Source organism: Perissodus microlepis, chromosome 2, assembly GCF_051167445.1.
Source record: "Perissodus microlepis isolate ML-2025 ecotype Zambia chromosome 2, ASM5116744v1, whole genome shotgun sequence".
NCBI classification, from domain to species: Eukaryota; Metazoa; Chordata; class Actinopteri; order Cichliformes; family Cichlidae; genus Perissodus; species Perissodus microlepis.
The window spans coordinates 15,422,248-15,436,904 of NC_140462.1; the positions used below are offsets into that span (position 1 = coordinate 15,422,248).

General features: G+C 41.1%; 2 protein-coding genes across 2 annotated transcripts; both read right to left on the reverse strand.

Moving 5' to 3' along the window:
- Window positions 1–4,067: 4,067 nt before the first annotated feature.
- On the reverse strand, window positions 4,068–6,243 carry slc25a5 (solute carrier family 25 member 5). Its single transcript, XM_084949639.1, has 4 exons — window positions 6,051–6,243; window positions 4,828–5,314; window positions 4,593–4,733; window positions 4,068–4,482 (listed from the first exon to the last, which is right to left on the reverse strand). The coding sequence occupies exons 1-4, from the start codon at window positions 6,159–6,161 to the stop codon at window positions 4,325–4,327; spliced, it is 897 nt and encodes a 298-aa protein (XP_084805765.1). The 5' UTR covers window positions 6,162–6,243; the 3' UTR covers window positions 4,068–4,324.
- Window positions 6,244–6,338: 95 nt separating this feature from the next.
- Window positions 6,339–12,130, reverse strand: slc25a43 (solute carrier family 25 member 43). The gene is made up of 5 exons (XM_084949629.1): window positions 11,682–12,130; window positions 9,816–10,057; window positions 9,529–9,701; window positions 8,106–8,240; window positions 6,339–7,774 (listed from the first exon to the last, which is right to left on the reverse strand). Exons 1-5 carry the CDS (start codon window positions 11,951–11,953, stop codon window positions 7,562–7,564), a joined length of 1,035 nt encoding a protein of 344 aa, XP_084805755.1. The 5' UTR covers window positions 11,954–12,130; the 3' UTR covers window positions 6,339–7,561.
- Window positions 12,131–14,657: the final 2,527 nt, after the last annotated feature.

A 14,657-nucleotide genomic window follows, 5' to 3' on the forward strand; every position in this document is an offset into this window, starting at 1 on the left:
ATATAGTAGTGAGACCTAGTATGATGTATGGTTTAAAGAAGGTGGCACTGATGAAAAGGGTGCTGAAGATGGAGCTTCCAGGCAGGAGGAAAATAGAGGGGTCTCAGAGAAGGTTCGTAAAAGGAGAGCATGCGGAGGGTTGGTGTGATAGAAGAGGGTGTTTTGCTGGTGGATCTTAAGCTGCAAATCACACAGTACCTGAAGTACTCAGATAAAGTACTGTGAACTTGTACTTCAGTAAATGTAAATGATATTCAGATGCCTAAAAAGTATCAATCTAACAACACAGAAATGTTTCATCCAAATTTCCACTTTTATCAAATTAATCATGTGGACCATTCCATCTCAAATCAGCAAACTCTGACAACATTTTCTGCTCTAGGATCTCTGAGTTGCATGAAGATGTTATGGTCCAGTGTTTGAACATATATAATGAGAGCTGGAAAATTTTAGCTTCATATAGCAAATACTTAAATATTTTTTCACACATCGAAAGCTGAGCCAATGTTTGAACACTGAATGTTTTAAGATCTAAAGAACTATTAAAGATAAAAGCTTGAAATTTTCACTGGTCTTTCATACAATCGACATGATTAAGAATCTGTCATTCAGGACAACATTAAAAGATCGTGTATTCAGATGCATTAAAAATATCTGAATATTGGCCACTTAAAAGAAAAAGTCCAGCACTTCTGCAAAGTTCCATATTTGAACACACACTAATAAAACCAACTTCACATTGCAAAATACACAGTGATAAGTTCTGAATAGTATATTGTTATATGATGTATTTGTCCCAAATTAAACATTCAGGTTCAACCTTATTTTTAACTTATTATTTATTTATTTGGACAAGGAAAACAAGTCTATTCCTTCTGCTTCTTTTCCTCCTGCTCACATCCCAAGAAAGTTCTCTGAGCACTGCTTCATTATTTCAGACTGTGATACTGGCCAGGGTCAGTGAAAGGAAGAAAAGGATGTGGAGCTCATTAAACAGACAAAGAGTGAATGGGAGAGAAAGAAGATAACAACAGGTGTGTGTGTTCATGAAAGCTTACATTAAATAGAGTATTATCGTTATTAAAAACAAAACAAAACATGAAAGACTCTGGCTGCTTCATTTTCCATTAAATATAACGTTAGAGCTTTTAGCGAAGCTGTGTTGTGATGTTTCTTCTAAAGACCACAAGGTGGCGCAATCACTGCTCTTCAATTTATTTATGTTTTATTTATTTATTTTTTGTCGTCAATAAAAATAAAATCTTAAAAATCCATGTCTGATGTCTGGCAGGACTTAAATTGTATAAATAAGCCAACAATTACAAAACGTTCTGAAAACCTTTTAGTTTGAAGGTTTTCAGCACGTTTTGTAATTGTTGGCTTATTTACACATTTAGCACGCAAAAAGCACCCGCATAATGATCTTAACATAGTAACGTTTAAATGTACCAGAATCGTTGTTGTATTAATATATATTAGAGCAAATGTCATGTCAATGCGAGTCTTTGTTTTTACTGGGATCATGTGATAGATACGGTAGAAGAGACTGCCATGAGTGGAAAGCTCTGAGGTCATGACCCCGTGACGTAACTCGGTCTAGCAGCTGAAATTACGCAACAGCCCAGCTGATAGAAGTTTATCATCGCCCAGAGTAAAGGGTAGTAAAGGGTAGTAAAGGGTATCTTCAGTGATCCGTAGACCTGCATCGCATAGTACGGGAATGTAACTATGTACTTTTACATAAGCACAGCATTGTACTCAGATTGTGTAAATATTACTTTTTTTTAACGACACCACATTTTTTCATAATAACATAATAACAGTAAAGCACTAATAATGAGACATTAAAGCCTCAGTTTTAGTAGTAAAACAGAGAGATAACACTCACGGGGTGAGTTTGTGTTTATATTTGGTCATGTTATGCTTCAGGTAATGTTTTTTTTTATGTGGGTTTACATGTCATTAGTGTTTTTTCCCCTGTGGCAGTGCAAGCTTTACTTAAGAAGCTATCGCCTACTCTCCATCATAAAAACTGCAAATGTCCAGGAGCAGCGTGTGTTTCTGTTTGTAATAAAGGTACTAAAAATAATGAGAAGCTGCTGCTTTCGGCTGCTCCCTTACTCATGAGGGGTTGCCACAGTGGGCAGCTCTGCATGTTTGATTTGGCAGAGATTTTACTGTGGATGTCCTTTGTGTTTCCTCCCAGGACTAAATCTTTCTTAAGCAAATGTGTAAACCACTACTCGAGTGGTTACTGGAGCCACTATGAAATAATATTGAGAAATAGTAATACAGTCCACCAGCAAAATTCATCTATTTTTATGACTGAGGAATTGAGTAAAGGACTCGTGTTACTTCAAGGAGCTGTGGCATATCTTAAGCCACGCAGACAGTGAGTAAAAGGTTGTGATCCCTGTTAAAGCTGTAATGGGACAGCTGTAACGTGAGGCCTACTGAATGAAGGATTAACTATGGGCTACCTGCTGAGAAGGGCCTTTCAGACCGGACTGGAGAAAACAGCATTAAAACTAATTTCTTTGGGTAAGAGGTCGGGTCCAAGTCTTTGTGAATCACTGAAAGCAAGATTAGTCCAGCTGAGTAAATCATGTAATCTGTTAGCCTCTTTTTAGCAGCACTGTGTCCTCCACTCAGGATCAATTTGGGTTAAGCGTCCAAGTCGTAGTCATTGTGTCTCGTCAAGATTAATTTGATTAATTCTGCTTGTCATCTTGGAAGTAAGTGATTAAGTTTGAGGACATATCACTGGATCAAAGAGTGGAAAACACTAAAGGCACATTGCCAGTGACAGAATTAAACTTCTGATGAACTTTAAGAGCTGCACAGTGAGTCAAAGACCTTAATATTCTCATCCACTCATGGTAAGAGTAATTAAAGCAGTGACTTAAGACTCATGGAGGATTTCTGGGGCGCTAACAGTCCACAGCGGCTAGAGATTTTGAATACGCTGCACTGATCCAGAACCTGGGTTACAAAGATTTTTTTTCCCCAGTTTCTTTTACTAGTAACATTTGTCAAATTTCCTCCAAAATGAAACTTTAAAAAAAAAAATCCATAAATGCAGAGATGATGTTCAGAGGGGGCAGCAGTTCTTTCATATCTGAATAAAGAGAGCAGATTAAAGTTGCCAAGTGTCCCCATGGTCTCATGCCCAGCATGTGCCAGGATGCCACTGTTAGATCAAACTGTTTAAAGATACACTTCTCTTGACTTTCAAACATTAAGCTAGGTTTGAATTTAATTAAACAGACAGAACTGAACCAAAGTTGAGTTGAACCGAAGAGCACAAAGTCTGCAGCTGACTTATAGAACGGCCTGCCCGCCCTCGATTAGCTGGACCAGTAAGAACACTATGTCCTGTCCTACACAAGCGACAATCATGTGCCTCTTTATGCATGCCAGGATCATGTATCAGCAGGAATTTATGACACCCCCTTTAAATACACGTGGACACAAGCAGTGCACCCCACTAGAAACTCTCTACATTGTCCTTTATGTGTTTTAATAACCAGCCAGAATGCAGAAATCTCCTCCAGTACACTTTCGTTTCATCCTGAGATCCCTTCAGCGTGACAGTAAATAACTTGTGTGTCAAACTGGTAACTGGACAAATGGCTCAAGGTCGTAGTCGTCAGTCACACCAGTTGGGAGTCAGAAGAGGCTTGGCAGGAGATAAAAGTATATTTAGAAGGTTGGAATAATCCACCTTACAACAGGTAATCCTAGAGGAAGTCACCTGTGCAAATGTTCTTCGAAACTATTTTATAATCCTGTAAATGCACAGGAGACTACTAAAGCTAATGACTTTCTGTGGATCGTTTCGCTGCGAGCATGTCTCGGTTAAAATATAGTCAGCGGGTCAACGTTCACAGCTGATTTTGGCGCCCCCCCAACTGCAACCTGCAAGTCTAAGATTACATTTCTCACAAGAGGCAGCCAAATATCTTCCTCAGGAGGCGTGACTGAGGAGACGCGCAGCCGGGGATCTCGGTCACACTCTGTCGCGTACACTTTATACATGGCATTACACCTCAAAACCAGGCCGGAGATTCACTCTGTAGGTTGCCTTTATTTCTCGCTTACTGGCAAGGTTCCTGTGTTCAGGGAATGACATTCTGGTAAGGGGCAAAACAAAAAAGAAAATGAATGGGCCAAGAGAAGAGTGCATGACATATTCCCCCAGTACAACTAGTAGAAAATACTAGTTGGTCCCTATAAATATAGCTCGGCATTTAAGTCCTTCCAAATGTACAAGATATGTTACAGTTAAACTTCACAACATGAACAGTGAACATACAAAAACATCTTAGATGACTTTCTTAAGCTCATCATACAAGACGAGCACAAAGGCGCCACCCATGCCTCTCAGCACGTTAGACCAGGCTCCCTTGAAGAAGGCCTTGCTGCCCTCATCGCGTGCAATCTTCTTCCAGCAATCAATGGTGCCCGTGTACATGATGTCAGCTGAAGGGGAAGAGACAGAATCACACAGATGTTACAACCTCATTTAAATAGAACAGTGGGGGGAAAAAAGAAGAGGAAGTTATACTTTGATTTTGTTGGGGTTTTATTACCTCCTTTGCGTCCAGACTGCATCATCATACGACGACGGACAGTATCGAAGGGGTAGGACGCAAGACCAGCTACGGCAGTCACACTCTGAGCAATCATCCAGCTCACTATAATGTGCGTATTCTTAGGGTCAGGAAGCATGCCTGTAAGAGAAACATTAGCCGGTGAGATTAAAAGGCTAAAAACTGCTATGTAAAAAGACATAAAGCTTTGTCATGTCTCTCAGCAAACACTCACCCTTTGCTGTGTCATAGATGCCAAAGTAAGCAGCTCTATAGATGATAATGCCCTGTACTGAAACGTTGAAGCCCTGGTACAGACCCCTAAGGCCATCGGACCTGAAGATCTTCACCAAGCAGTCTCCCAGACCTTTGAACTCACGCTCGTGGCCCCCTTTGCCGACATCAGCGGCGAGACGTGTTCTGGCGAAGTCGAGGGGGTAGACGAAACAGAGGGAGGTAGCTCCGGCTGCGCCGCCAGATGCCAGGTTACCCGCAAAGTATCTCCAGAACTGTTTCCGCTTGTCCACGCCGTCGAGGAAAATCTTCTTGTACTTGTCCTTGAAAGCAAAGTTTAGGGCCTGAGTGGGGAAGTATCGGATGACATTGGCCAGATTTCCTCTCCAGAAAGAGAGGAAGCCCTGCTCTTTGGGGATACGAACGACACAGTCGATGATGCCCTTGTACTGCTTGTCGACCGCAATCTGTTTGCTGGCATGTTGCACCTGTAAACAAAGCAGAGACACCGCAGTGCATTAGAGGCAGTAACAAGTGAAGCTCCTCATATCCCGTTTCCTCTTCAAGCTTTCACCTGGTCACCTTCTGAGTTGTCTAAGCTGGGAGATTCCCATTATTCTACTGAGTCACACACATTTGCTTTCATGTGCAGGTGGACAGCCCTTTCATTCAACAGTTCACAGCCCCGCCCCCTGCCACTGCTGCTGCTGAGGCCGGGCCCAATGCAGCAGTGAAACGCCATGGCGCAAACCTTGCTGTGACCTTGGCTGTTTGATGTCAAGACAAACTAATGACCTGTCTTGACACGAGAATAACTTTAAACACCACAGTGGCAACAGACGGTCACATTCTCATGTCACAATGCCGCTTTTCATGCTTGGGAAGGCTGCGAGCATTCAGGCCGGTCTATTACATAACAAGTCTGGTGCTTGCTCGCTCCTCATCTGTGCCTGCACCAATCTCTGACAGAGCCGCTTCGATTTACTATTTTTAGCCCAGTTTCTACTCCTGACGATGCAGCAGATTTCCATTGCTATTAGATTTTAAACCATTTGCCACATGCATAAGCATCTTAATAATTTCCCCTCCACACATAAGAAAGAAGAAGAAAAGCTGCAAATGAGCAACAGCAGTATTCAACACACGTATGTGACTGATATCTATAATTACAGTGTCATTAGGATTTCAGGTGTTTGCACAGGGATATAAGCGGGTCACACTCACCTGGAGCAGAAGCTTCACTCTCTCGATGGGAGCTACAGCTGTTTTAGAGATGGCAGCGGCGATACCACCAGCCAAGAAGTCCTTGGCAAAGGAAATAGCTTGTTCACTCATCTTCAGTTGCTATCAGCCGCCGTCCAGCTACTCTGTTGGTGGGGTTGAAATGGCCGAATCCTATCTAGAAGTGAGGGGATTTAAGGAGGCTGTGCGCGAGAAAAAACGTGAACTTCGATTCTTTTCTGCGATTGGCCGGCTCTGGGAGTAGTGGGCGGGGCCAAGCGATGACCTTCGATTCAGATTTGGAGCTTTCCCTTGTCACTCAGATAAATCGAGGCACGAGATCAGTCCCGCATGAGGGAAAGTTTATGAATTACTTTTGAGACTTTTTAAAACTTGCAAAGTCGCATCTGAACAGAAGTGAGAGGCACCGTCACGGCGTTATATTATTACCATTCTTATTCAGATTAACCTGAAGGTCGTGTCAAATGTCATTCTGGGGCAGATGAGGCCTCACAGTTATGGTAAAGGTCATCCCAGCTGTTAATGTCCTTTGGCTGCCACTGAGTTGCCCACGTGAGCTGACGTGATACAATCACCTGACTGATTTCACTCTCAACCTGAGCACACAGACCTTTAAACCAAATAACAAATTGGCCTAAAGCAAATTACCACTACAAGCAAGAGAGGAGGTTGAAGAGTTGACCGGATCTTCAAGTGAAAATGCAGAAACAAACCAGTAAACGTATTCAGCTATAAAAAAAATTCTTGTTATTATCTTTTCATATAATAATGCGTCACATATTACAGAATCTGAAAAGTAGCTTGTTGGAGTAAACAAAACGGTAGAGGTCAATGTCAAGTTTAAACTAGCAGAAAATGGAAATACTCCTGTAAAGTACAGGCACCTTAAATAAGGTGCATGTCCGTAGTAACTTTAAACAATTGAAAACGGGTTAGACTGCTGACAGACAACTTAAGGGCAAAGTCACCGTAGAGGAATGTGGGTTTCAGCAAACAGGAGGTTAAATCAATGTTTTTACCTTCAGAATGAAAAACAAATCATTTAAACCTCACAAACACTTTTCTTTCTTTCCATGTTAGCGGAATACGTCATCAATAATGACATACTTTAACTTAAAACTCATTAAAAAGTTTGCATTCATTCATACATTAAAATTATAACCTGTCACATGGCGCTCATGATGCTCAGAGTTCACAAAATCCATGAGCATTTTTTTAAAAAACTATTTTATGTGAGCAGACTATGGCACTGATTCTAATGCAGCAAAGAGCTTCCAAAATAAATATTTATCCTAAAAGGCACATGTCAGGTAAAAAGCCATCGTAAATCATGGATGGGTAAACAACTTTTTAAAATACTTTTAAATAAAATGTAAAAGTCTGAGAGAGGTAGGCTCCTGGATGCCCTTGGATTTGCTGTTGTGTCATTTTTCAGTCTCTCGCTCCTTCTCTCTCGTTTTTTTTAATAAACCAGGCATCTTTCACGTAAAGCATCACCATCGATTTCTCAAAGACGAATCCCCTGAGCCAAAGTTCCTGTTTTTCAAGTGGCGCTTGACCTCCTCCAGCTCGTTCGGCCCGAGGCTCTGGTCGACCCCCGGTGTGAGCTTGTAGCTCAGGGGGGAGATAATGTAACCGTTGCGGTAAAGGCAGACCTGCTTGCCCATCTCAAAGCAGGTGAAAAGAAGGCCAAAGTAGGGAACAATCTGTAGGGGAGTGACAAAAGACAACTGCATTTTAAAGTCACGCCAACACTTTATTATTTTGATCACAGATCAACAGAGAACTTGTACTCGGTATGCACTTTATTATCATTAAAACGGTCACAAGTAAAAACAGTTTTGGGCTATGAAGGGATCTGTAGCTTTAAGAGCGGAGCATGCTGTTCCTTGGTAGTGAAATTCCTGCTGTGAACTACGCACACTAAACATTACTTTCCATGCCCCGCCCCTTGTTCCTGCGTAAAACATGTAAATGCTCTTATTTATATAACAGAAGATAACAAGAAATTGCTACCAATGTACAAGTGAATCATACCTTTATTGTGTTGGCAGTAAGGCCGTTCCACAGTGAAAGGACGCCGTTGTGTTTAATCACCTGTATGAAACAGTCGATCATTCCAGTGAAATGGACGTCAACTCCTCCAAAATGGGGAAGACGGGCGCTTTGTGCCTGTTAAAAAGAATGAAAGCCAAAATAGGAAATGGTGAATCAGAGTTTGAAGGTGCTTATTAACTCAGAACCGGGAAGGTCAGAGGACATAATATTGTGACAATATGTGTTTGATTTAATTCAGCCGTCATTTATCAGTAAATGCAAAAGGACAGTCACAGGACCAATCAGGTAAATATAAAATATCTTCATATTGTAGGAGGGGCCACCAAAGTAGTGCCAAAGATTCAGAGAGTAACTATCAGAAGTAGACTATTGTGTTTCATGGATAAAGCACGAGACCAATAGGACTATTCAAACAGCTTCATCTGTAGAGGACACTTAAAGATAGCCAAGCTAGCCAGCAAGTTAAACTATACATGTCTTAAATCATTACCCCAAGCCTCAGCAAACATCATCCGCTGTTTCCCCCCATTCTCTGTGCTCTGTCCCGAATTAATGTTTAACTCTGAGCTTTCTAATGACAGACACTACAGCTGAATAGCTAAATGAAGCCTTTATGCAGGACTGTTCTTTAAAGTAAGTGACGTCGGTGCGATGCTTCAGTAGACTGGAAACACACACCGGCTGTCTGATAGTTGCTGGCTATCTTTAGAGAACATATCTATAGCTTCTGCAGAGCTGGGACACATTCACATTCCCAGCTGCTGTTGAACCTTGTTCTGCTGAACCCATCTAATAATAGGCAGATAAAACCGGATGTAGAATCCTGTCCTTTGCCACACCATTGTTCCCAATGTGTCCTTTGCAGCGTATAGACACCCTTATTTAAAAGCAACATGGTGCAGACCAACAACTCCTGTGATTATAATATTTTAAAACACATGCAGTAAATATCTCTTCTCTTTATATTTAAGTAAATCACCACTGAAGTAATTCTGATGTTAACTTTCCATACTCAAAATCATTGAGTGGCTGAGTAAGGTCAGCCCGTACTTGGGCAAACATCTACTGCCCTCTTATGGACTAAATATGGTACTACAGCCAACATGAAGGAGCATCTACACTGTAAATGTGTTGTGTTTACAATCATTTCCCAATTACTCAGTCAGCAGCTGAGAGATCTGAAGAAGAAATATGAACTTAATTAAAAAGACCAAAACAGTATTTCCAGCATTGGTATGCAGCTGTAACACTTCCATTTAACACCTTTAAAAAAAATATCTATGGTGTGTATTATCTATCTTTGTTTCTATTTTAATTACTTCCAGCTTGAAAAACCAAAAATAGTCCTGTTTCAGTTCTCCAAACATACCCCACAAGCAGAAAAGGTGTTCTGTAAACTTACTTGCATTTTCCGCTTTACAGTTTCAAAAGGGTACGAGAGGGTTTGAGCCACTCCTGCTGCCAAACAGCCGTTTATTAAGTTCTGCAGGGGAGTGAAGCGAACAGGAGGCTCCTGCCACAGTTTGTCCAAGTTCATGTAAACTGCATAACATCCGACAGAAAAGGGAACTGCACCTGTAAGGACATGAAACTTAAGGTAAAGGTGGAGTTTCGTGACGTGAGATTCATATGCAAAATCTTACACGATCCACTAAAAACGAATTCGTTTGTAGCAACATGTATACGAACCCAAGACAGTGAGGGAAAATCCCCTGTAGAGGGCGAGCAGCCCCTCATTCTTGTAGATCTTTGACAAGGAGTGAGCCACGCCGATGTATGTGGGCTGCCTGCAGTTTTGAATGATCAGCCTGGTTTCTGCCACCTCCAGCGGGTACGTGGCCAGAGCAGCAACAACACCGGCCAGTCCACCAGCAAATATGGCTCTCCACTGAGAGATGAAGCCCAGTTCATCCATGTGAAGGTGGACTATCCTGCACACAGAGGAAAGAAATAAATCTATGAGAAATAAAACTCAGATGTCCCTGTAAGGCAGTTTGTCTTGTAGACAGTCCAACACAATACATACACATGGATATATAGATACACATGTATAAATAGATAGCTATATATAAAAAGACAAGATCCAAGTGGTTGTTCACAACATCGAAGGCCACCCTGTTTGTTTATGCATCGTGTTAGTATTTAAAATAAACATGCAAATGACATTAAGTGTATTCAGAGCAGTCAGACAAGCTCTGCTGTTTGAATTTTTTTTTTCGGACATCTACTGCACCTATTTTTATTTCAGAGCACTTCTTGGAAGCCTCCAACACAGAAGCACGTGAATAACTGAATCCACGTGTGTGTGTTTGTGGGTGTCACAGACATATAGGAAAAGGCCTGCTTTTCCTGGAACTGTGTGTACAGCATAGGACACCAGGTTGGCCACTCAGGACGTATTATTTATGTGCGCACACGCGCATAAGAAACAAAACGAAACGAAACAAAAACACCTCATCGGGAAACATAACGACTAATACAGATAGTAGGCAGTAGATTTGTTATTCTTTGCGGGATTACTGTTGTCTTGCCGGCTGCTTACTGCCTGTGTTTTGTCCTGAAGTTACCCAGCAGTGAATCGGTAATACATGCCCTCATTTTTGCCTCATAGGCATTATTTCCTCTCACTGGGATTTTTTTTTAAAACCACAGGACTCGCAGACCCAAACCAAAGTTAATCAAACTGCTTATATTTCTACGTATCAGAGCTGCAACATATAACAAACCCTAACAAAGCGGAGCTGGGAAATTTGGGACATCTTCAAAGAACGAAACCCCAAATCTCAAATATTGTGGATGTAGTTTTATTAATAATTTGAGCAATTTGTCAAGCAAAAACAACTATTTCAACAGTTTAACCTAATAAATTTGAAGGATTCTTGAGTCTACTGAAAAAAAACGGGACGGCTTAAAGGTTTGACTGAATTTGAAGTGACGCCAATGTCTTCAATTGCCATCCATAAGTCAAAATTGGACATTTCGATCTACTCAGTAATAAACGAAATTTCGATAGTAAGTCGAAATTATGAGAAAATAAACGTTAGTTAAACTTATATATATATATATATATATATATATATATATATATATATATATATATATATATATAAAATTTTGCGCCTCAGGAATACGATGGTTAATAACGGCACACTACCTGCGAGACAAAACCCGGGGAAGAGACAATCCTTCGACTTTAAAACTCGGCTGAGAAAATCCAGCCTTCTGATTGGCTTAAAATGGAGCGTGCGACTCACATAGAGAAACAGGAAGTGCATCTTTAACTTCAGGGATAAAAGAAAACAGACCATTTACATCAACTATTTTTTATTATTTTAGGTCCTGATACACAAAGAATTAACTTGAATATTATTTTTTCTGTAACTTCAGCGTGTTTCATTCCGTTTTACACCTCAAAACACAAACACAAAGTCGACGTCACGTGACCCAAGTCGAATAACAAACTATTTAGGATAAATTTGGGTCGAACGATCACATAAAATGCTTTGCAGTCCACACAGCGTGAGACAAACCATAAGTATAAGTAACTTTACTCACTTTCTGTATGTTGCGAGGTGAACTGCGTTGTAGGGAAACAACCGGAGGCAAGAGGCGAGATTTCCTTTCCAAAATCCCCTAAGCCCCTCATTCTGGTAGATGATGAGAAAACTTTGCCAGAAACCCCTCTTGGAGTGGAAGGTGCCCACTTGACTTTTAATTTTGACCACCTCTAAAGGTGACGTGACAGTTTTGCTAAAAAACCCGGCGAAACCGACGCACACGAAGCTCTGAGACCTCGTCAGCCTGTCGTCCTTTTTCACTGTGGCCATTGCTGCCTGGCCTTAATGCTCCAAACCGCCTGGCTCCCCCGATGGTTGCAGTTTTCTAGGATTTGCTTATACAGGTTAAACATCTAAATATAGACGGCGAGGAGGTGTCGGTTGCACATCCCGACCGGCGGTATAATGTGACAGTCACGTCACTTTGGTCGTTGCCGTGGGTGAGCATTGAACAGCAGAGGGCGCGCTTTGACCTCGGATCAATTATTACGTATAGTCGATGCAATGCCGCAAATTAAAGTCCCTACAAATGTGAGTCATGCCTGCTGATTATCAGAGTAGAAGCATAAAAGATGCAAAAGCATAAAAGTTCTTCAAAATCATTATCTGGTACAAGCACCTTTGTTCTTCAACACATCTTGAACTTTCTTTGTCTTCTTGAAGGACATTCAAAGTTCTTCTTTGGATGTTTGCTCCCTTTTGTTCTGTTCTCTGTCAAGATGATCCCACTCTGCTCTAATAATGTTGAGGTCCACATTCTGGTGAGGCCAATTCATGACTGATAATGTTCCCTTCTGTTTTTCTACCCAGGTATGCTTTTACTGAGTTGGCTGTGTGTTTGGGATCATATTCATGCTGAAAAATTAAGCAGTTTCCAATCAGATGCTTTCTAGATGATATTGCATGGTGACTCAAACTCCGATGGTGCTTTTCTGTATTCATATTTACATCAGTTTTGACAAAATGCCCAACACCACCAACTTAAATGGAGCCCCAAACCATAACAGAGTGTCCACTGTGTTTAGGAGATGGCTGTAAACACTCACTGTTGGACCTCTCTCCTGACCTTCTCCATACATGCTGACAATGATTTGAACAAAAACTTTCAAATTTGCACTTGTCATGCCATAAGACCTGTTGCCATTGATTTTCAGTCCAGTTCTTGGATACTTTGGCTTACATCAGCCTTTACTCCCAGTTTCCCTTCCTTAAGAATGGTTTTCTGAGAGCCGCCCTTCCACTGAGACCACTTCTGATGAAGCGTCAGATGACTAATTGATCAACTGAAAAGCCAAATGCATATTTCCAGTCCTGTGCCTATTTCCTAAGGAAATAATTTAAAAAGCATCCAATGTCCGAAGAAAAACATTAAAAGACCTTCAGGAAGTCTGGAGAACTACTGCACAAGAAAACTTTAAAAATTGAAAGAAAGTCTGACTGCTTGGAAGCAGCATATAAATTATTGAGGGGTGGCTCAAGACCTTGCACAGTATTGTTCTGTAAATTCGTGTAATTACTGCTGTATTAGTGTATACACATATTAATCAAGACTTTTTCGTAGACTTTTTATCGCATCATCTGAAAAACATAAAAAAAAACTTAAAAAGTTCAACATTAGAAAATAAAATTAAAAACTCAACCTGTGCTTAATGAAAAAAATTATAACACTGGGTCAGTCAGCAGTAATGCTATTACGCAACCTTAGCCATGTAGGCTTTTATTTTAAGGCTTTCATGCTTTGAATCTGAATAATTTATTAATCATGGGGGAGAAATTGCCTTGTTATAATGTTCTCACTTTAAATTTAAACATGAAAGGTAGAAAAATAAGAACTGTTGTGTGTTAAAATAAATACTCCAAAGTTGAACAAACCTAAACAATCGCATACAAGATAATGAGAAGTGGAAATAATCCAGGGGTAGGTCTGTATTCCCAATAACAATCATAGGGAGGAGTTGTAAAGATTGATGGAATGACTTCCTGTGATCTTCTGAGGTGGAACGGTTCTTTTGATAAACCTGCTCCTGTAATTATCCAGCATGTCCTGCTTTGTATGCAGGATTTTCCAATATTGTCTGTAGCTTGGACAGCTTCCTCTGCTTCAGGCTCCACACCCACAGCCTTACATAGTCGCTTTTTTACAAAAAAATAAAGTGGCTACTACATGGCAGTCCTGCTCATAGACCACACAATAAAACACTTTGTAAAGCACAAACACTTGTCAGCAGCAGGACGCCAACCCTTGTCTTTTCTGTCAGTTTTTTGAGTTTCCCACTCAGCTTAAGGTTGATTTTGAGTTTTAAAAGTGAATGCTTGATTTGAGAGACTTCGGACAGTTAAAGACTTCCAATTTTCTTATTCATTTAATTTCAGGATCCTCTTTTGAGTTGTACTCTTCTCCAAACATGTGTTGACCAGAATTGCGCAACACATGGTTTGTTTAAAGTGAGCATACACTTAATCTCAACCCTTTTTTTGGATCTGTTAACACATGTCAATCAGGTAAATCCTTGATGTATTTTCTTTATTATAACAACAATGTAAATCTGGTCTGATTTACTGTATAAATCAGCAGGGATTTAATGCTGCTGTCTTGTTTCAGCTCCATGTTTGTTTTCTTCTTGTCTCTGCCTGCCAGGAGCACCTCCCTCCCTCCCTCCCTCCCTCCCCTGCCTGACATCCTCAGATGCATGCGAGGAGCCCACCTTCTGTCTGTGCCTGGGCCACTTGGCTCCTTTACAAAGGCTTTCTGGAATAACAGAGCCAACCGGAGGAAACGACAGCCTGATCACAAGAGGCTCACCTCTAGCTGCCTGCTGGGGTGGAAAAGGGTGTGTGTGTGTGTGTGTGTGTGTTTGCGTGCGTGCGTGTGTGCGTGCGTGCGTGCGTGCGTGTGTGTGTGTGTGTGTGCGTGTGTGTGAACGGGAAAGCAGCTTTCACTGCTGCACGAAACAATCAGGGTGCAGTTGCAGCA

Excerpts from the sequence above, each read along its gene's own strand:
- slc25a5 (XM_084949639.1), bottom strand. The coding sequence starts at position 6,161 with ATGAGTGAACAAGCTATTTCCTTTGCCAAGGACTTCTTGGCTGGTGGT. Across the intron at positions 5,315-6,050 it reads GAGTGAAGCTTCTGCTCCAG|GTGCAACATGCCAGCAAACA; the intron begins GTGAGTGTGACC and ends CTTTGTTTACAG. Across the intron at positions 4,483-4,592 it reads GCAGTCTGGACGCAAAGGAG|CTGACATCATGTACACGGGC; the intron begins GTAATAAAACCC and ends CTTCCCCTTCAG.
- slc25a43 (XM_084949629.1), bottom strand. The coding sequence starts at position 11,953 with ATGGCCACAGTGAAAAAGGACGACAGGCTGACGAGGTCTCAGAGCTTC. Across the intron at positions 10,058-11,681 it reads CACCTCGCAACATACAGAAA|GATAGTCCACCTTCACATGG; the intron begins GTGAGTAAAGTT and ends CTCTGTGTGCAG. Across the intron at positions 8,241-9,528 it reads CTGTAAAGCGGAAAATGCAA|GCACAAAGCGCCCGTCTTCC; the intron begins GTAAGTTTACAG and ends TCTTTTTAACAG.